Source organism: Cyprinodon tularosa, unplaced genomic scaffold (assembly GCF_016077235.1).
Source record: "Cyprinodon tularosa strain WSP-4 unplaced genomic scaffold, ASM1607723v1 ctg587, whole genome shotgun sequence".
Lineage (NCBI taxonomy): Eukaryota > Metazoa > Chordata > Actinopteri > Cyprinodontiformes > Cyprinodontidae > Cyprinodon > Cyprinodon tularosa.
The window spans coordinates 565,469-586,573 of record NW_024039326.1 but is presented as its reverse complement, the minus strand read 5'-3'; the positions used below and the strand labels follow the sequence as shown (position 1 = coordinate 586,573).

The 21,105-nt window shown below is 38.1% G+C and overlaps 1 protein-coding gene across 1 annotated transcript in view; it reads right to left on the bottom strand.

Annotated features, from left to right (window-relative positions):
* Positions 1 to 20,890, bottom strand: part of pfkfb1 (6-phosphofructo-2-kinase/fructose-2,6-biphosphatase 1) — a 28,255-nt gene extending 7,365 nt beyond the window's left edge. Inside the window, exons 1-9 of the mRNA XM_038306623.1 lie at positions 20,741 to 20,890; positions 10,323 to 10,448; positions 10,116 to 10,212; positions 7,797 to 7,863; positions 7,479 to 7,553; positions 3,922 to 3,978; positions 3,720 to 3,841; positions 3,423 to 3,630; positions 1,263 to 1,409 (exon numbers count right to left, since the gene is read on the bottom strand). Of these exons, the coding sequence (XP_038162551.1) occupies positions 1,263 to 1,409; positions 3,423 to 3,630; positions 3,720 to 3,841; positions 3,922 to 3,978; positions 7,479 to 7,553; positions 7,797 to 7,863; positions 10,116 to 10,212; positions 10,323 to 10,448; positions 20,741 to 20,792 (951 nt within the window). The 5' untranslated portion in view covers positions 20,793 to 20,890. The remainder of the gene's footprint in view (positions 1 to 1,262; positions 1,410 to 3,422; positions 3,631 to 3,719; positions 3,842 to 3,921; positions 3,979 to 7,478; positions 7,554 to 7,796; positions 7,864 to 10,115; positions 10,213 to 10,322; positions 10,449 to 20,740) is intronic.
* Positions 20,891 to 21,105: the final 215 nt, after the last annotated feature.

Genomic DNA, 21,105 nt, shown 5'->3' with positions numbered 1-21,105 from the left:
CAGTAGGTGGCAGTAGTGTTCTTTGACAAACATGGATGCCTCCAGTAAAGCACATTCAATGAAAATTACTCTGAATTAAAAGTACTTTCACATGTTTGTATTCTGAATATGACCTGACATGTCCTTTAAATTTTCACTTTACATCACTAAATTGTAAATTTCCAGAAACTTTTCATTTTTACTTTGGTTTTCTTGGGTTATATAGAAAATCTGACCCATAAGCTAATTTTCTGAATGTCTTCAAAGTGGGAAAAGAGTAGAACATGTGTCAGAGGAGGGCAGATTTGGATTGAAAACAGTGACCTGACTCCGCCAGATGGATTTGCTCCGCATATCCATCTGGAAACCTTCCGTTGAAGTAATTTTGGGAAGGGGCGAAAATACTGGTTAGCTGATTGGCCTATGTTGGTGATAGACGGGCCAAATAAACCAATCAGATCAACGAAGCATATGACGTACTAACAGAGCGACGGCGAAGAGGAACCAATTGATTGATCAAACTATTGCCGAAACCAGTCGGGAGAAGAGCAAAAACATCTTTTCCTCTGAGAAAAGCCTCCAGAGCAGTGTTTTGCTCTTCTTTCAGTGAAGAAATACTAAATATTGAAGCTGTCAACACACACAGAGAGAGGCCTACGGTAAGATCCACGGGCCAATATTTATTGGCTGTTAGACGGAAACCAGTCTCCTGTTGATGAAGATCATGACTTCTCCAGAACATTGGATCTAACCAATGAACATAGAGAAGATATGTTAATGAAAAGGAACTGAAATTCTTGATTTAAATGAGTTATCACCTTAAAATTTGACCGTTTAATGCTAAAATATGTTGATTGATTGATTTAATGTAATAATCTCACAGAGGAGAATCTTCCTCCAGAGCAGTGTTTTGCTCTTCTTTCAGTGAAGAAATACTCTGTAATTCCCATAAAACTTGCTTGATAGCCACGCTAACGCTAGTTTCATCGGCTGAAGCCGCCATGTTCTTTAGACTGAACTGTCGCGCTTCTCGTTGCGTCACACCTCAACCCGCCTCAAAGCCAACGCTGATTGGACGTTCGTTTGGTGAACGGCTCCAAATTTTCTTTAACGGAGAGTCTCCAGACTGATTAGCGAGTGAAACCTTGAAAGCTCGCGAGATCAGGATGGTCTCACGAGGCTAACTATTAGGTGCTGTTAGGAAGACCTCCTAACCTCACTGTATTGGCGCACTAGGTCCCATAACAAACAAAAATGTATTTTTCTACGCATTTCCAACTCACAGCATCTATTTCATTGAGAGCTTTCCACTGTTCGTACTGGCATCCCAGAGCCTCTGCAGTCTGGACAGTCCTCTTCATGTGGCTTGTCCACACCTTCAGGTCCTTAATATTCTGACCTTTGATGAAGGTAGCTAAAGCACCAGCATACTGTAAAAAAAAAAAAACAACCTGCTGTTATTTCAATTTCTTCTATATTTACCTTATTTGATTTTTTTCCATAGACTTTCTGTTGAAAAAGTACAATTTCATAACTTCTAAACATTTAAAGTGAGCATTTACAAAAGGTTAGCATCAGCAAACATTTAGGCAATAATCAAAGGCATAGACATAATATAAGAGTAGTAACCTTATCGATTGCTTTTGCCTTTGGGAACTGACGTGATTTGGTGGTGCCATCTTGGGGCGGTTGACAGCTCTGCTCAGTGACGTGTTGAGCAGGCACAAAATCAATTTTATTCACTAATTTGCCGAATATTCAACTAATTTTAACGGGCATGTTTTGTTTTTGCTGAAAAGTAAAGGGTTCAGCGTAATTAAAGTGTATTCTTAGTGGGGTTAAGAGTAATAGAATATTCTGATAGGATGTATGCATGTTGGAAAGCACAACAACTCATGCATTTTTATGTTTTTTATTACTATATACACAAATATATACACACACACACACACACACATACTCTTTCTGCGTAGTGGACCTTGTGTTGACTTCCATTGATTTTCAGTCATTTTCAACCCTTTCTATGCCCTAACCTTAAAACTAACCCTAAACCTAACCATTACCAATGGATACTAACCCTAACCCTTCACCCTAGCCCTAACCCTAACCAAGTGACACCTTAGCTCTAAATCTAATGCAAAAAAGCATGTGAGGAACAGCAAAATGTCCTCACTTTGCCAAAACTGGTCCTCAATCTGATGGTGAAATTTTAGGGCTAAACAGGTACACACACAGACACACAAATCCTTTTATGTTTTTCAGAAACATAGACAGGTATGGGGCAATGCAGGCTAACAAAAGAAGCCAAATTCCAATGGGGCGGACCAGTTCGTCCGTTTCAATTTGCATGTTTTCTAAGCCAAAACAAGGCTTTGTTGGGCTCCTCTATAAAGCCTCAAACTATTTTTCTTATATTTTGAATTGAAAAGTCTTCCTGGATGGGAAGTGAAACGTCTTCAAACTTGGAAACAAGGTCCATTGGATTTTTTGGAGAATATATATATATATATATGTATATATATATATATATATATATACATATATATATATACATATATATATATATATATACATATATATATATATATATATATATATATGTATTATTGAACTGAATAAACAGCAAATCTACACTATTTATGTATTGCATATGTGCTGTTTATCAGTAAGATCTTACGAAGCTCCGATGCCTTCACAAATTTATCCCTCGAGCCCTGATGTAAACAACCGTTGATTCAAACAAAAATGCACTTGACAGTGCTGAAGCATACGTCTTCTGTTCTGCTTAAACAAACAGGTTAGGGTAGCTATTCCACTGGCCCAAGATGACGGCCAGAACTTCCAAGCCGTGTCAATGCAGGGTCTACTCTTACCCCAGGCTCACACTGACTCCGGTCTTACCGTTGCGGTGCGGTGGGTGCGGCGCCGCAGTGATTCCAAGTCATTAAAAAGACGTAAACTTCTCTCACCGGCTGCTGAGCTGTCCGGCTGCGGTTACCGAGACACTCCGGCGCTGCAGAAAATTCCGCAAGAAAGCTATCCTTGCGGCGTGCCGGAGCCCTCCGCAACAAGCTCTCGCAAAAATTCTTTATTTGGGCCGTGTTATCGCGTGAACTTACGTGAACTCAAGTGAACTTCTGTTAAATCTCCGGACCTGTTGCCGGAGCCGCACCGCACCGTAGTCAAAAGGGTGGTGTGAGAGGGGGTGTGCGGGAGTTGCGGTCTCCGTCGGCTCGGTAACTGCACCGCAGCCAGTGTGAGCAAGGGGTTACTTGTATGTCTATGATCAAAGGTTAGCATTAGCATTTGAATTTAGCATTGATCAAAGGGAAGCCTTAGCAGACTCTCAACCAGCTGTCAAACACTACAACTGAAGTTTGGACTTGGAGTGCACCACCTACTCCATGAAGGAAGTAAACTTGGAGCCATCTCCTGTAAATCACCTTCAGTCCTCTCGGTGATAAACCTGAATCCCCGCCTATGCGACCTAACAGGTTTAGTTCACTTTCTCCATGGCGGCTCAGGTAAATGGATCTCGGTGTGACGTGGATGTTCATGAGGTAGTAGACAATCCTGCTCTGAATGTGATCCTGGACGTGATTCACCAAGTATCTACTGCCCACGTCAAAGATCTTTATGTAGGAGTGTTTCCTGGTTAAAATTACAGAGACAGTGAATGAGGAAAACAAAATACCTAACTAATTACATTGTTTTGATCACATAAATGTTTTGCTTAGTACCTGTCTTTCTCATCGTCTATAGATGCGTAGCTTTCTTTGTAGCACTCGATGCGCTGGATGAAGTCTGACATCGCCTCTTCTACGTCTCGGTCGATGTAATCTGGGCTGCCAAATTTGACTTGCTGTAAAGATGTTGGTTTGAACATTTGCATAAAATTACCAACCTTTTCAAGTTAATTAGTTCATTTTATCTGTGCCTCACCTTGATATTCTCTGCGATTATTTCCGGGTCGTCACAGATCGATTCTACAAAGAACACCTGCGAATGAGAAGTTGTTTAAACCAATTTTACATTTGATTGCATTGTGCTTAATAAGATTAACAAAACTCTTTTACCGTATTTGCCTCCTTGAGGATTTCTTCTAATATTTATTCATATGTGAGATTCTTAATCCCTGTATTCATGCACACACCAACACACACCCTAACCCCAAACTAAAATCAATTTTAATCCCAAACGTGATCCCTGACCCAAAAACAGCCTCATGGGGTCGAGGCATTGCGCCTCACAAGGAGCAGTCGGTCCCCACGACATTCAATTTTTCCAGAACTTAAATTAAATTATCAAATTAAAACATTTTAAAATACATTAATATATTTTTTAGATGTGCAAGATAAATATTTATCTTTTAAGTTAAAGCTGTTTGGTTCCTTGTCTGATTGGTGACGTATTTCCAACCTGGGGCACAAAAATATCTGGTTAACACTAAAAGTTTTCCATGTGCAGTAGGTACATCCTGGGTAGCAGCTCTCCTGCACCCGGAGCTGAAAGCAACTTTATTTCCACACCACCTCCCTCCACAGCACTGACGTCATCTGTTATAAAGTGCAGCTGATTGACAGGTTTATAGAATTATTTATAGACTTGGTGCATGGTTCATAAAATTATGAGTTATTTAGCCTAGGCACATTAAAAAAACACCCTGAGCGTTAGTTCTCTCCCACTGATGGTGTTTTCACTGAGTCTCAGTTCCTTTAATAAATCACAAACTCTGACACTAACCAATTAAAGTGAGGCCTAAAGTGTCTTAGATGAGGTATCCTGAGCTAACTCTATAGTTATGCTGCTATAGAGTTAGACTGCTGGAGGACATAGGGACCCCTTTTTCATTCTATTTCTATTCTCCTACTTTGCAGAATTTGTTAGTTCAATCTCTAACATTCTGCTCTCTCTGCTTTTTCCCTTCCTGTTTGGCTGTGACTCCATCGTGGAGAGAAATATCAGCTGTGCTGCTGCCATTAACACCTTTGTTTATTGATTTTTCGAGATCGGCCTGCTTTTTCAGTGTAGTCCTGTTTCTCTGACTGTGACTGGCTGGATGTGCTCTCTTCATCCTCTGGCATGGGACAGGCTTGGAGCTCATCTGTATGGCTGTGTGTTTCCTGGATGGGGCTGCCTTAACAGTTGCCTTTTGTGTCTCTGCTTCTGTCTCCTTGAACCCCAGTGGGCCTCAGCAGATGGCCGCTCACACTGAGCCTGGTTCTGCTGGAGGTTTCTTCATGTTAAAAGGGAGTTTTTCCTCTCCACCGTCGCTACAAGCATGCTTCGTGTGAGGTGTTGCCTTCAAGTATAACGATCTTGGTTCTTTTGTTTTTCTCTAAGTTTTCAGTTTCAAGTTTAGGCAGGTTTTTTCTTGCTTTCCAGCTTTATTGGTGTGTCTGGATTCATTTAAGTTGCTTAGGTTTTTCTTTGTCTGTCCTCTGCTGCCCCCTTGTGTTCTTTTCCCTTGGCTTCCTCATCAGCTCTAGTCACACCTGCTCCCTATCAGCTCATTAGCCCTACCTTTGTTCAGTCAGCCATAAATACACTCCCTCTTACCTTTTCTCACCCTGGCTCCTTGATGGTTTTCCCCTGATATCTCCATGGGTCTGGTTTGTGTTTGATTTTTATGTAGGATTTTTGGATTCCGGTTTTTGTCTAACATTTTTAAGTTGGATTTTTTGGATTCCTGTTTTTGCTGCTAGATCTGTCATCAAACCCTTTAAGAACTCACCTCTGCCTGTCAGCCTCTGCATTTGGGTCCTCATAAAAACCTCCAAACAAATCGTGACATCAAGTCAATGCATCAACTGGATATCCTTAGGTAGAAAACTTTGACTCAATCTGGATGATCTGGTGAACTGGAAAGTGCCCTGAGATGACGTGTTGTGAAATGGTGCTATATAAATGAAGGTTCTTATGGGACCTTCTTTATGAGAAATTCTTCTTGACCCTTCGACAGTGAAATCTGTTAGGATTTATCACTGTTTTAAGCGTTATAGTACTCAAAGCTAGTCTTAGTCTTAAGACGAGGTTTTGGTCTTGATCATGTCTCAGACTCAGAGATGGCAAAAGTACTCGCTTTCCGTACTTGAGTAAAAGTTCAGATACTTGTGTTAAAAAATACTCTGGTAAAAGTGGAAGTACTGATTAAACTTCTTTCATCAAGTAAAAGTAACAAAGTACAGGCTTCTAAATTTACTTAAAGTATAAAAGTAAAAGTAGAAACCACTTTTTTCATGCCGTTGCCTACATTTTAAATGGATGTCTGCCAATAGGACTAGATCTCCGTTGTGTTCATTTTCAATCATCTCGTCGTCCATGCTACTATGCTAACGCCACCGCCACCAAGCTGCAATGATTTGCCGCCAATGAATACCGCCGAATCTGTCGATTCATCTTGTAGTGGTGCGTCAAATGCAACGTAGATTCCCATCCAATTAGATTGAATTTGGTATTGATGACGTGAAAAATAATAACGGTAACTCCAATGATTCAAAACTAAAGTAACGAGACAATTTTTTAAAATGTAAGGAGTAGAAAGTACAGATATTTGTGTAAAAATGTAAGGAGTAGAAGTAAAAAGTCGCCATAAAAATAAGTAGTAAAGTAAAGTAAAAATATCAGAAAAATCTACTTGAGTACAGTAACGAAGTATTTGTACTTCGTTACTTCCCATCTCTGCTCAGACTCAACCGCATATGTACCAAGTCTTTTCTTATAAACTGAGGACTTCAAATATTTAATTTAGTTGTCTGTGATTCATATAATTCGCAAAGAAAAAGTAGATAGTGCTGAAGAAACTTAAACTCAAGACCATAACTTGACCTGGTCTTTTTGTAGGTCGTCTTAATGGCAACAATACTTAGGGTTTATACATGACTCTCATATATATATATACATATATATATAAATACATATATATATATATATATATATATATATATATATATATATATATATATATATATATATGTTCAACCGCAAGCAGTTTCACACAAACATATCACGATACAATACCATTATATATATCTGATGGTATGGTTTTTATAAATGTATCTTTTTTAAAATAAAGCATTTTAAATGCCACCATAATCACATTTGATGCATTTTAATGCTAATTAAGGCCTTAATTTAAAAAAATAATAATTTAATAAATTTTAATTAATAATATTGACCAGCAGAAACCCTGATAACGTTTTATATTTTCTTTATTTTACATTCCCAAAGGCTCATACATGGTATTAATTAAACCCTTTCAGGACAAATAAATGCTAACCTACTTTCTTTCTAAAAGTCTGGGATATAATCACTCATGTTTTTGAGCCACTTCAGTGACACTTTACAGAATGTTTTAGCAATAAATGAATTAAGCATTAATTATTCAGTACCTAAATGTTAAATATAAAAATCTAATAATTATCTGTATTTAATTATTATAAAGGTGAATATCACTTACCTTATTCACTTACCTTATAGCCTTATACTATATCACTTACCTTATAGCCCTTTTCCTTTGCAAAGCTATTGATGACAGCCCTCCGCTCTCTCGTGGTGTTAGTAGCATCAAACACCTGTGGAACACAGGACACACCTGTAGCCTGTACCATCATTCATCTGATATCTGAAAACAATGTTACATGAATATTGCTTCAAATCTCTAGTGTTCAACAACTGAGGAGTAACATTTATTTTCAAATAAAAGGAAAAAAAAGATTAAATGATCTAGAATGACTAGACTTCAGTTCTTACTTTAAACTCCAGTTTAAATTCATGCTAGATCTGAGACAGACAGTTTGTATTGTCCTCTTACTCACGGCTACTTGTCCATGTTCTCTTGTGAAGTACGCAGCAACATCTTTGAGGGCAGCTGCAGCACAGGCCCTAAGAGACAGCTTAAACTTTAACGATGATGAATGATAAACGCAAGTCAGAGTTGAATAATAGGAAGAAATTAAAAGAAAAAGTGCAGGTATATGATAAATATTTATGCGAGCTCTAATTACAAATATACATAGTGTATAAACAAATCACAAAGTGACTTTTGAATGTTTTATGCCTGCAGATTCAATACCACGAGGCTCCTAATAAATCACAAGCATGAACGACCACTTGAGACAGTACTGTTTTATACCCGTCTGTGTAATGATTCAGACTGTGGACCAAGTAAAATCAGAAACAACAGTGGATGGACGGTAAACAGATTTATTGAACACTGCAGGAAACTCAGGAACAGGTTAAAACAAGGGAGCAGGAACTACTGGAAGGGAGAGGACCGGTTAGTTGCAGGTAGGGTTGTCAACTCCCTAAAAAAAAAAGGGAAACCTCGTGTGTGCCATGTCTACTTCTGGCGTTGCAAGGTGGACAACAAATTGGTTGAGGGTTCCCCTTGTTTTGTTGTCCTTTATGCTGCGCAGGTGTCCACCACTGGCAGCATGTTGTCTCAAGTCTGACAGCCCGCCATGGTGTACAGAAAGGCGTGCCGGCACACCATGCAGTGTACGGAAGAGGATCAGGGCCACTGAAAAAAAAAAAAAAGTTAACTGATTTTTAAATTTTATTTCAATTGAGTATGGAAAAAAAAGTCAGAATTCTGAGAAAAAAGTCAAAATTCTGACTTTTTTCTCAGAATTCTGACTGAATTCTGACAATAAAAAAAGTCAGAATTCTGAGATTAAAGTCAGAATTCTGAGAAAAAAGTCAAAATTCTGACTTTTTTCTCAGAATTCTGACTGAATTCTGACAATAAAAAAAGTCAGAATTCTGAGATTAAAGTCAGAATTCGGACTTTTTTCCCATGTTAAACTGAAATAAAATTAAAAAAATCAGTGAACTTCTTTTTTTTTTTTCAGTGGCCCTAATCCTCTTCCGTAGCAGTGTGCTTTATATTCATGATCGCGGATTTTTCCACCCAGGTATTTCTTTTTTCCAGAGATGGGAAGTAACGAAGTACAAATACTTCGTTACTGTACTCAAGTAGATTTTTCTGATATTTTTACTTTACTTTACTACTTATTTTTATGGCGACTTTTTACTTCTACTCCTTACATTTTTACACAAATATCTGTACTTTCTACTCCTTACATTTAAAAAAATTGGCTCGTTACTTTAGTTTTGAATCATTTCAAGACTCAAACTCACTGCGGATCCAGACATTTGAATTGAGAAAGCTTCCTGGAGAGGTGGCAAAACGTCTTCAAATCTTGGAAACCAAGTCCAGTGGATATTTTTTGAATTTTTACGGAATGACTTTGACCTGGATGACTGAGAACCTTCATCAGCATTTCAATGGAGTTACCGTTATTATTTTTCACGTCATCAATACCAAATTCAATCTAATTGGATGGGAATCTACGTTGCATTTGACGCACCGCTACAAGATGAATCGACAGATTCGGCGGTATTCATTGGCGGCAAATCATTGCAGCTTGGTGGCGGTGGCGTTAGCATAGTAGCATGGACGACGAGATGATTGAAAATGAACACAACGGAGATCTAGTCCTATTGGCAGACATCCATTTAAAATGTAGGCAACGGCATGAAAAAAGTGGTTTCTACTTTTACTTTTATACTTTAAGTAAATTTACAAGCCTGTACTTTGTTACTTTTACTTGAGTAAAGAAGTTTAATCAGTACTTCCACTTTTACCACAGTATTTTTAACACAAGTATCTGTACTTTTACTCAAGTACGGAAAGTGAGTACTTTTGCCATCTCTGCTTTTTTCCCATTCCTCCATATATTTCTGCATCCTTTTTTTTATTTTTTTGGAGGAGGAGCATCGCTCAAAAGCATTTAAATGACTCGTTCGTTCCCCATGCTGCTCTGTTGTCTCTCGCGATCTTCTCCATGAGCAACACTTGGTTCGACCAATGGGATGAGGGTATTCTGGATCGTTACATATATGTTTTCAGCTCATTGGTCACAATGCAGGACTTAAATGTGAATGCACAAAACCGAGTGCTAGGGTCCAAAATCAGTGCAAGTGAGAGTTTTGCCAGATAAACCAAAATAACTTTTCCAGTCTTGCTTTGTTTTTATCAATTGCAAACCTGGTTCAACTGTTGAAAATTCAAAGAATTTCATCTGGAATAAATGTCTGGGCTTTTAATGAGCGCTCATGGGTGTCGTACTTACTTGCGGATCCTCATGGCCTCCTCATTGTCAGGTTTAAAGAATTCAAAGTTCTTGTAGGTTTTGACTGCCTCTCTGCGATACTGGCCCACATTAAATACTGGTGGAGATTCAAATTAAACATGTGGGTTAGGGGAAACACAATTAGCCTGCATGCTTGGTTAATTTTGATATAAATTAAGAATTAACGTTAAATATAATTTCTCTAACCTTTTGTGGGAACTCCAATCCAGTTTAGGTAGCGAGTGAGCTTCTTGGAGATGTATGTCTTCCCTCTGGCAGGTAATCCTACCATCACAATCACCGTTGGGGAGTTACAGAACTGGGGCACAGACGCTGATAAGCAAAATGACCCAAAAAAAAAGAGAGAGAAGGTGTAATTCTGGACCGGATTTGTGATTTGATATTCAGGAATACTGTTAGCGTCTCAAAATTCAATCAGATACAAACTCAGGGTTCATTCTTATCAGACATGTGTGTCATTTCCCAGGTAAAATCCATTAATCGAACAAGTGTACCATGAGGCAACAGAAATATTTGCTGTTCAAACCTGCGTCTCTTTGGCCCCCAGAGATACCAAAGGAAAAAATCTTATATCAGCCTGATGCCACAAGAAACTTTGTTTCATGCTTATCTATTGATTGGAGTTGTTCAACAAAACCACAAAGCTGATCTTCAGTAAGTGTTTGTGGCACTTAAAAAATTATAGGTCGGGTACTTAGAAGAAGTGGTGGTTGGCCAATAGAGGGTGCTAGGGAGTCGTCCCATGCACCCAATAACCCCGATTAAGACGTAAAAAATATATATATATTTATATTTTTTTATAATTTCATTTTAAATTTAAAATATTTCGAAATATATCCATATATTGTGCCAGATAAATATTTGATCTTTAATGACTAATAAAGCGTCATTCCATTTTTTGTCAGATTGGTGACATATTTCCACCCTAGGGCGCAAAAATCTTTGCCCATTGACTCTCGTTAAAAGTTGTCCATGCGCAGTAGGTCCGCTGCAATGCAGAAGTATAGGAGAGCTTGGGGCGCAGCTAAGCTGTGACCTGAGGTGACAGGAAGTGTAGTTGGCCACCACCTCCCGCCACAGTGCAGACGTTTGGCGGGTGATTGACAGGTTGAGTCTGGGGATTTGGAGACTCATTGGAGAGAGAGAGAGAGTTAAAAGAGTTATATACATTTATGTCTCACTGTATAATTAAATTTCTACTTACATTTATTTGTTTATTGTATTTTTGGTGGCAATTAATTGTATGCTTATTTTTTTATTGAGCATTTAATAATTTCTGTATTTATTTTTAAATATGGCAGAGTTGGTCCTCCATAACCTAATACCCTGAAAAAACTAAAATAAAATTGGAACCAAAAGGATCAAAAACGTCTCTACAGTAGTGTTAATTTTAGCAGCCATTTTTAAATTTAGTTTTAGTCTTAGTCCAGTTTCAGCATCGTTTGTTAGTTTTTATCACATTTAGTCAACATCATCGCATTTTTATTTAGTCTAGTTTTAGTTGACTATAAGTCGAGCATTTTAGTCTTTATTTTAGTCCAAGAAAACATAATTTTATTAGTTTAGTCTTAGTCAACAAAAACTGTCAACATTTTAGTCTAGTTTTAGTCAGGACATAATTTTAACCTTTTACTTTTTTGTCAGCAGAATAACGTTTAAGATTTCCTAAAATTATTTCAACATTTTCTCTCATCTTTTTGATAAAAAACACAATTTTAAGGAACACATGCAGACATTGAAGATGTTCTGACAATATTTGCATATTTATTTTGAACATTGTTAAGGTTCAAAGACACAAACACAAATGCTTGCATTAAAACAAATAAAACACACCTGGCAAAAGAAACAAATAAATAAAATAAAGTGTCTTATGAACTTTACACAAGTGCTGGCTGTTTAAAGCTAGTTCACATAGAATAATAAAATAAATAGATTTGAGGTCAATGTTGTAAAAAAAAAAAAAAAAAAAAAAAAACTCCAACTGATACAACAAAAGTGCTTTCCTTCCAGCTTTAGCTGGCCTGTCATTGTTTCTGGGTGGCTGGTAGGTTGTTGTTGGTGGTGGTGTATCTTTAATCTGGAACAGAAATGAATACAATGTCAGGATAGATGCACAGCATAACAGGAATTCCAAGTGTATAAGTAGCATATAGGTCTGTTTTTTTCCTTAACAAAAACTAAGTCTCTGTAAAAACTACATTTGACCATCCGTTTCAAACTCATACAAACAACCTACCGTAACTATCATTTTATGCAGGAATAAATTGCAGACATTGTTAGGTGTGCATGCATTTTGGTTGTATTAATATTGATGCCAATTCAAATCAAATGTCCTTGTAATAGTAATATGCAGATAAACAGAGCAGCATTTTATGTCACCAAATAAAGACATCCCTGCAGTGGTTCCCCTAGCAATGACTATTTTGTATATGAAAATCTAGGTTAAAGTTGTTCTGAATTATGTGTGGCATATTATTTTTATTTTGTCTTATCCTGATAAATAGTTTCAGTTCGTTTTAGCATTTAGCATACATGTGTAGCTGCCGAGGTGTTTTGTGTTAGCTGTAGTTCACTTGCAGCTCCTAGATTACCTAAAACGTCTGTCTGCTTTAATCAAACTTGCAATTTAACAGAAACTATAGTTGCCCGGCCAGTATAACATATCTAAGTTAGCATAAATTTAACTTTACATACAATGCTATCAACAAGTGGCTACGGTCGCTACGTGCTAACAAGCTAACGTAACGTAGCCAGCCTGGATACTAAATACTATGAAAGTTAGCCAACATTAGTTAGTTTATCATTGGGACATTATAGCCGTTGATTTAATGTTACATTATAAACAACCACCACCAATCTTTCTGTTAACTTACCGTAATGTCTTTGTGGTGAACTGCGACGCGTCTCTTCAGGTTGTGTTTTTCCAGCTATCATGTGGCCATATTCCTTCCTTTCCACTAAAATCAAGCATTTGGTTTTGTTCTCCACTTCAATGAAGCGAAAATGTGTCCATAGATCACGTCTCCTCTTTCTCCCGAGCCCCAGAGTAGGCTACTCTGTGCCGCCCGCTCCAGGTTTGAAAGTGGGTGTGTGGGAGCTGACGAGGAGGAGGCGGAGCAGGAGACGAGACAGGATTTGAAAAAAACATAAAATAATAATATATAATTTTCGTCTCGTCTTTGTTCGTGAACTAAAATGTCCATAGATTTTAGTCCAGTCTTTATTTACAGAACTGCATTTCGTCTCGTCTTTATTAGTCCACGAAAATTATTTCTGATTTACTCCCAGTTATGTTTATTAGTGGGGATTTTCGTCTCGTCTCGTCTAGTTTTCGTTCGGTGAAAAATGTGCGTTGACGAAAATATTTTCGTTTAGTTTTCGTTAACGAAATTAACACTACTCTACAGGAAGTGTTTGTCCAACACCGGCTAAAATAAACAAAGTTGAAGACAGAGCAAAAAAGAAAAAAAAATAGAAAAGGGAATATTTTGCTGAAAAGGATGTTTTTCTTAGGACTTATTCTCCTTCCAACGGTTGAAGTTACATCCCATCCACGGAACCCAGATCATCATCAGAGCAGTTTGTATGAGGTTTTGGTGCTCTCTATATAGGGTACTGGTCAAAGCCATGATGCCGGTGGAGGACTGAATGGCTCAGTTACACATTTTTTTGATCTGGATTCTTTCCTGAGTTTACAAAGAGGACATTGGATCAGATGACCGCTACTAAGAAAAGGTATTTGGTAAACAGGAGAGGGTGAGCAATCGGCTTGTTTGCCTTATCAGCTGTATCATTTCAAAGGAAAAGTCTGGTCATATTCAGAATTCAAACTCCTGAAAGTACTTTGAATATGAAATTATTCTACACTGTTCAATAAATCATAAGTGCTTTTAATTTAGAGTAATTTTCATGTGAATGTGCTTTACTGGAGGCATCCATGTTTGTCAAAGAACACTACTGCCACCTACTGGTTAGTGACGTCACGGTGCTGTATCGGCTGTTGATCAAGTCCCAGTGCTGTATCTGGTGTTTGTCACAACGCGCTATTATCCAAGTCATCTTGAAAACATTCTTCTTCCAAATGTTGGCTACATATTACGGGTTTTTTCTCTGGCCAGAAGTTCGATGGCAAATCCTCCCTCTTCAAGTTGGCGATCCAACGACCAACCCGTCCGTGGAGGATCAGGAATCAGAAAGGTGAAATAACCCTTTTTTTTACTTTTACCCAATGTATTCCAGCATCCAGCTGCCATGCACGTGGGCATTGTCAGTTTCACTATAGCTCTGGTGAATTTCAATGGTGAAGTCCTCTGGAAATCTTCAATAATTGTTGTTGATTGCAGATGTGTCTAGTAGTTCCCATTGATTTAGCTTGGAGCAATTACTATATTTGGGCAAAAATGGCCGCTCCCAGACTCAGTGATCGCAACGAAAATGATCATTTACTAATTAAAGCTAAATTCAATCAATCACTGTGAATATATTAGTTATATATTAGGTATAAATAATGATCCATTTATTGTTCCTTGCTGACTGGACTTTTCCTTTAAAACTCCTTATTAGAGCTTCTTCTTTGACTTCAGGCAGTGAGGAATATTTCCTAATTATTGTCATGTAATTGCTCATGAATTCAGATGAAAACTCTTTTTCCCATTTGAGTGCATTAGACCCACCATCCTGGGACCGCCACTAGAGGGCAGTCTAAATTTGGGAACAATTTGAAAAGATTGTTATGAAACATCAGCTTGACAAGTTTTTAATAGCAGCCTTTTGGTTCCTTGGTTTTAAATATATTGCCTTTTTATGCATTTTATGGCAATTTTAAATAACAAACACCACAAACAACACACTCATGTTTTTGCTGTAACTGAAATGATCTCCAGTGAGCACTTGTTATCTGATTTCATTGTCTATGCTCTCAATATTAACCTCATCTCTCGGGGAACACCACATGGGGCTGTGGTTAGCTATTAATAATGTGGTTAGCTAATAATAATGAAAAACAAGCAAACTTCTGGGTGTCCCATAAGATTCTTGTTCCTCTGGAATGAGTTCCAGTACAAAGTTATAAATGCTTGCAATCTTCCCCTTATGTTCAGTGATTGCTTTTCTCTTTTAACATCTTTCACCGCTTTTCCAAACCACCTGTTCCCTAATTAATGACCAAAATGCTTAATTCTGATCATTTGTCAACTTTGCTGACTGTAATGTTCGGATCTTGGTCACACTGTCAGTTTTGATTACCAACATTTTCCGATCTTGGTCAAGTCAACAACTTTGATGGCAAATAAATTATTTGAGATCTTGCTCAAGTAGGCCTTAGCCTATTCCTTTTTAGACATTTTTATGGTTTCTGATTTTTGTGCTTTATTCTGTTTGTTTTTCAATGCTTACATTCTCAGAATACATTTAAATCAACTTAAAATGTAAATTCAATTCAATTCAGTTTATTTCTACAGCGCCAATTCACAACACGTCATCTCAAGGCACTTTACAGTTCAACCAGATCATCCAGTCAATTTGATTCAAAGTTTTCTATCTCAGGAAAACCAGTTGATTGCATCAACTTATTGACTCTTCAGTAGTCCCTCACACCAAGCATACTTGTAGCAACGGTAGAGAGGAAAAACTCCCTTTTAACAGGAAGAAACCTCCAGCAGAACCAGGCTCAGTGTGAGCGGCCATCTGCTGAGGCCGACTGGGGTTCAAGGAGACAGAAGCAGAGATACAAAAAGCAGCGGTAAAAGGCGGCCAGGAAACACACAGCCAGGCAGACGAGCTCCGAGACAGCTCCCATGTCAGAGGATGAAGAGAGCACATCCAGCCAGTCACAGTCAGAGAAACAGGACTTCACTGAAAAACAGGCCAAGCTCCAACATCTATAAACAGAGGTGTTGATGGCAGCAGCACAACTGATAATTCCTTTTATATAAATAAGTCCTTGACTTTCAGATCTTGGACAGAGAGAACAGGTGGTTGCCATTGATGACCCAGACATTCAGATCTAGGTCTAGTTGTCAACTTTGTTTATGCTCACACTGCAGACAAGCGAATGCGGGACACAATTTGAGATGTTCATGTAAACATGCAAACAAAAAATAAAATCTGACAAAAAACCTGCACTGTGAAGGTCTATTTGTCCGTCACGCTTATCCCAAGCGGGGTGGGGAAGGGTGCTGGTGTCTATCTCCAGCTGTCTACGGGTGAGAGTGGGGTACAACCTGGACAGGTCGCCAGTCCATCGCAGGGCAACACAGAGACAAACAACCACGCACACACTCACACCTAAAGGGACTTTAGAGAAGCCAGTTAACCTAACAGTCATGTTTTTGGACTGTGGGTGGAAGCCGGAGTACCTAGAGAGAACCCATGCATGCTCAGGGAGAACATGCAAACTCCATGCAAAAAAAAACCTCTGCATTATGGTGAACCCTGGTAAACACCAGCGTTCACTTTAAAATGACACCACTGGGTTTCACTTTCCTGCTAACTATGACACACAATGACAGATACAAGAAAAGGGGAATTTCTCAACCTATTAGAAAATAATTAATCGTTAGGTGACATTTTCCAGTACGAAAGTTGGATCATTAGTCATTTTGTCTGTTTGGCTGGGCCTCCTCTCTATGAGACAACACATTTACAGAGCCTTAAATGGCCAAGCTCCATCTTATATCAGAGATCTGATTGTTCCTTATGTTCCTAACAGAGCACTTCGCTCTCAATCTGCAGGTTTACTAGTGGTTCCTAGAATTTCTAAAAGTAGAATGGGAGGCAGATCTTTTAGTTATCAGGCTCCTCTCCTGTGGAACCAACTACCAGTTTTAGTCCCTGAGGCAGACACCCTGTCTACTTTTAAGGCTAGGCTTAAAACTTTCCTTTTTGATTAAGCTTCTAGTTAGGGTGGCTCAGGTTATCCTGAGCTATCTCTATAGTTATGCTGCTATAGGCTTAGACTGCTGGAGGACATAGGGACCCCTTTTTCATCATTCTGCTTCATTCTCTCTCTATTCTCCTATTCTGTAGAATCTGTTAGTTAAATCTCTAACGATATGCTCTCTCTGCTTTTCCTCAGAGTGGCTTTGCCTCATCTGTTCCTGTTCGGCTGTGACTCCATCCTGGAGAGAAACATCAGCTGTGCTGCTTCCATCATTTCCTGGATGGGGACACCTTTTACAGCTGCTTTTTGTGTCTCTGCTTCTGTCTCTTTGAACCCCAGTGGGCCTCAGCAGATGGCCGCTCACACTGAGTCTGGTTCTGCTGGAGGTTTCTTCCTGTTCAAAGGGAGTTTTTCCTCTCCACTGTCGCTACAAGCATGCTTAGTGTGAGGGATTGTATTTGAGTCAATAAGTCGACGCAATCAACTGGTTTTCTTTAGATAGAAAACTTTGAATCAATTTGACTGGATGATCTGGTTGAACTGTAAGGTGCCTTGAGATGACATGTGTTGTGAATTTGGCGCTATATAAATAAACTGAATGGAAAATGGAATTGAACTTATCTCTCAAGTGACAACATTTATAAATACAACTGCTGATTTGTTGATTTGAGAGATGTGGCTAAGACTTTATTTTTAGCCCCTCTTTGTGTGTGAAATTATTTTTTAAACTATTAATTCAAATCTGCAGTGAATTAGATGCATGTTTGTTAGTGACATGAACGCATGGAAAACAAATAATCATCCAGCAATTCCTTTAATACAAAATAACAAGCTTTGCTGAATAAAAAATAAAGTCTCATCATCTTAAACATTAGCCTCTCCTGCTTAACTTCAAACTGTAAAAATGAATATAGAACAATAAATTAATAGTGCAAATTTTTGGTGTATCAGCAAACTTGTGCAAACTTGTAAACATATTTGTGCCTTTAATGCAATGACTGCAGGCTTCAGTTGTAAAACAGGAAAAAAATGGTTAGCTAAAAGCCTCATTATGTGGCCTAGTTTTTCCACTTGTATTTCCTCTGAGCTCTTGCAGCAGCGAGGAGCTGTTTGTCTTTGAGTGCTGCAGAGTAAAGCTGAGTAAAGCAGCTTTTAAATTACTCCGTTCGTCCCCCATACTGCTCGGGAAAAGGTTTACCATAAGTTTTGTATCTAACCTGCCATTGTTCTTCATTTTCCATTAGCTTTTACTGAATATTTTTTTACTCTCACAGTAAAACGGGACAAAGTTCATTCATTTTCTAATAAATATGGGACAGGTACTTCTATTTCTAAATACCAAACAATTCCGTTTTTCAAAGGAACCCTATAAGTACACTACTAATGGTAAAGTAGCATCTATTTCCATTTCCTTTCACTGTTATGCTGATGACAGCCAGATGTATGTCCCCCTCAAAAAGGCTGGTTCCTACTCTGTTGAACCACTGTTAAAGTGTTTACACGACCTTAAATCTTCGATGTCTTCAAATTTTCAGAATTTCAATGAAGAAAAGACAGAAGTCATGGTCTTTGGTGGCACATCTGTGACTTTGTGACCACTCGGCTGGATTACTGTAATGCACTTTATGTGGGGATTGCTGGGTCCTCAAATGCTCGTCTTCAACTGGTTCAAAATGCTGCTGCACGTCTTTTAACTGGCACACGAAAGTACGAGCACATTTCACCTATTTTAGCTTCACTCCACTGGCTGCCCATCCATCTTAGGATTGATTTTAAAATTATTTTATTTACTTTTAAAGCCTTGAATGGCCTTGCCCCAATTTACCTCTCTGAGCTGGTGCACCCCTACACTCCCAGCCGATCTCTCAGGTCAGCTGATCAGCTGCTCCTGACGGTGCCTAAAGCAAGGCTTAAGCTCAGAGGGGATCGAGCGTTTTCTGCTGCAGATCAAAAACTTTGGAATGGATTGCCGCTGCACATTAGACAGGCCACCCCTCTGTCTCATTTTAAAACTCTTCTTAAAACCCACCTCTTTTCTTTGGCTTTTGGCACCATGTAGAGTGTTGATTTTATGTATACACATGCATATTTTTATCCTGTGCGGGCAGTGCTTTTATTTTATTTTATTTACTTTTATTTATTTTAGTTATTTTATCTTTTGTGCAGCACTTTTGAAACCTTGTGTTTATTTAAATCGTGCTATATAAATAAAGTGGATTGGATTGGACTAACAATAATGATAGAAAATTACCAATAGAATGGAGTTAGTAACAGTTATGGACCTTGGCTTTGTTTAACCACTAACGAGCATTACTGGTTTTGATTAATAATTGCATTTGGCAATTATTAATTGTACAACAAATCCACAATAAATGTGACCGTATTATTAAACTATTAATTCCAAAAAGGATGTTTTAAGCACCAGCATTTAAATGGCAGATCACTACTATAAAATAATCACAGACCGGTACTACTTTATCAATGCTGAAACTTATTAAACGCAATATTTTTATGTATCCTTTTCAGCACTACCTAACTAGAAAACACAAACTACTAAGAAAAGAAAAAACATGAATCTGAAAGCAGACTCTAGACCAGGAGTAACCAATTAAATGATGTATGATTTTGAATCATATTTTATAACAAATATTCATAATCAAATAAGATTTAGGCTACAGCAACACCACAAGCAAACTAAAACTGAGCTTATTTGTTTAAAATGCTTGTTGTTATCAATTAGCGTAGCTCACATTAGCTAGCTTGGTCTAATGACCTCATTTCAACCCCAAGTTACAGCTGTAACGTAGCTGAGTTTAGTATGATGTTATATTTAAGCTCACCTTTTAAGGAACTTCAAACAATTATGATAAAACATTATTTTTTATGTATTCATAATCCACCAGGTACTGTGTGAGCCCAGTAGTGTTTGATTATTAAAACCACCGTCATACAAACTAAACACAAAGTTTAGCATTTGCCCTCTCGAGAATTTAACTGTCCAATTGTCAACAACAGTGAAAAATGTACCTAACTTCCCCTCCTTCCCTTTTTAGACATGATCATTTTTACACTTCTTTCTTTTTTCTAACAGGCCTTCAGGGACTTTTGCTGGGGAGATTTGGACTTTAATGAATGCAAACAGCCACTCCTTAATTCTCAACTAGAAGTAAAAATCGACCTAGAAATAAGTAAAAAGTTCTTAAATTAAGTGTATTTACCCTTAATTTGAGTAGGTGAATGAGATCATTTGCCAATGGAATGAGTATTTTTACTCTTAAAATTAGATATTTAGATAAAAGGCACTTGAAATAAGAGAATGCAATTGTGTTTTCTTATTTTAAGTGTAAATAGTCTTATTCCATTGGCAAAATGTCTCTTTTATCACCTCAATTCAAGAACAAATTCACTTATTTTAAGAAAAAAATGACTTGTCTAGATTTCGATTTTTTCCAGTGAGGCCTAATATTTGTTGTCAGCAAAGCACAAGCAGATCAAATAGTGAAATCCTTCTTAAACTGATCATCTATCAGAGATATTAATACCTGATTATTTAAAGTCTTTTCTCTAAAAATAGATTATGGACTCTATCGGTTTATGCAGCAAAACAGCACAGATCTTTTTTCATTTTCAGCTCTGCTTATATCAGTCATCCAGTAAACACACAGGTCTTATGGAACAACAGGCACTGTGCCATAGGCATGCTTTCTGCAGGGGGGGTTCTCACCTGCACTGTCACACCTGCGGCGCCTCACATAATCCATTTGGGAAGGCTCCATTCTTTGTAAAGTGGAGTAACCAGCTCACCATCACAATCACAAACAGGATCATGTGGCAGCAGAGATCTTTTTAAAGAAACTGACCCCCCTTGCCTGCCAAAGCATTTTCAACACCCCCCCTTTAAGCCATTACTTTCTGTGGCTCCTGGGACATATGATAGCAGCAGACAGGGCTTGTCCTTTAATATTTGCAATGGTCAAAGTTCACAATGTACACACATAGCTGAGAGGAGCAGCACCCCAAGGGAGCATTGTAGAAAAGGCAAAGGGCAACAAGAAGCTGAATGTTAACACGTGGAATTGAGGTTAAAAG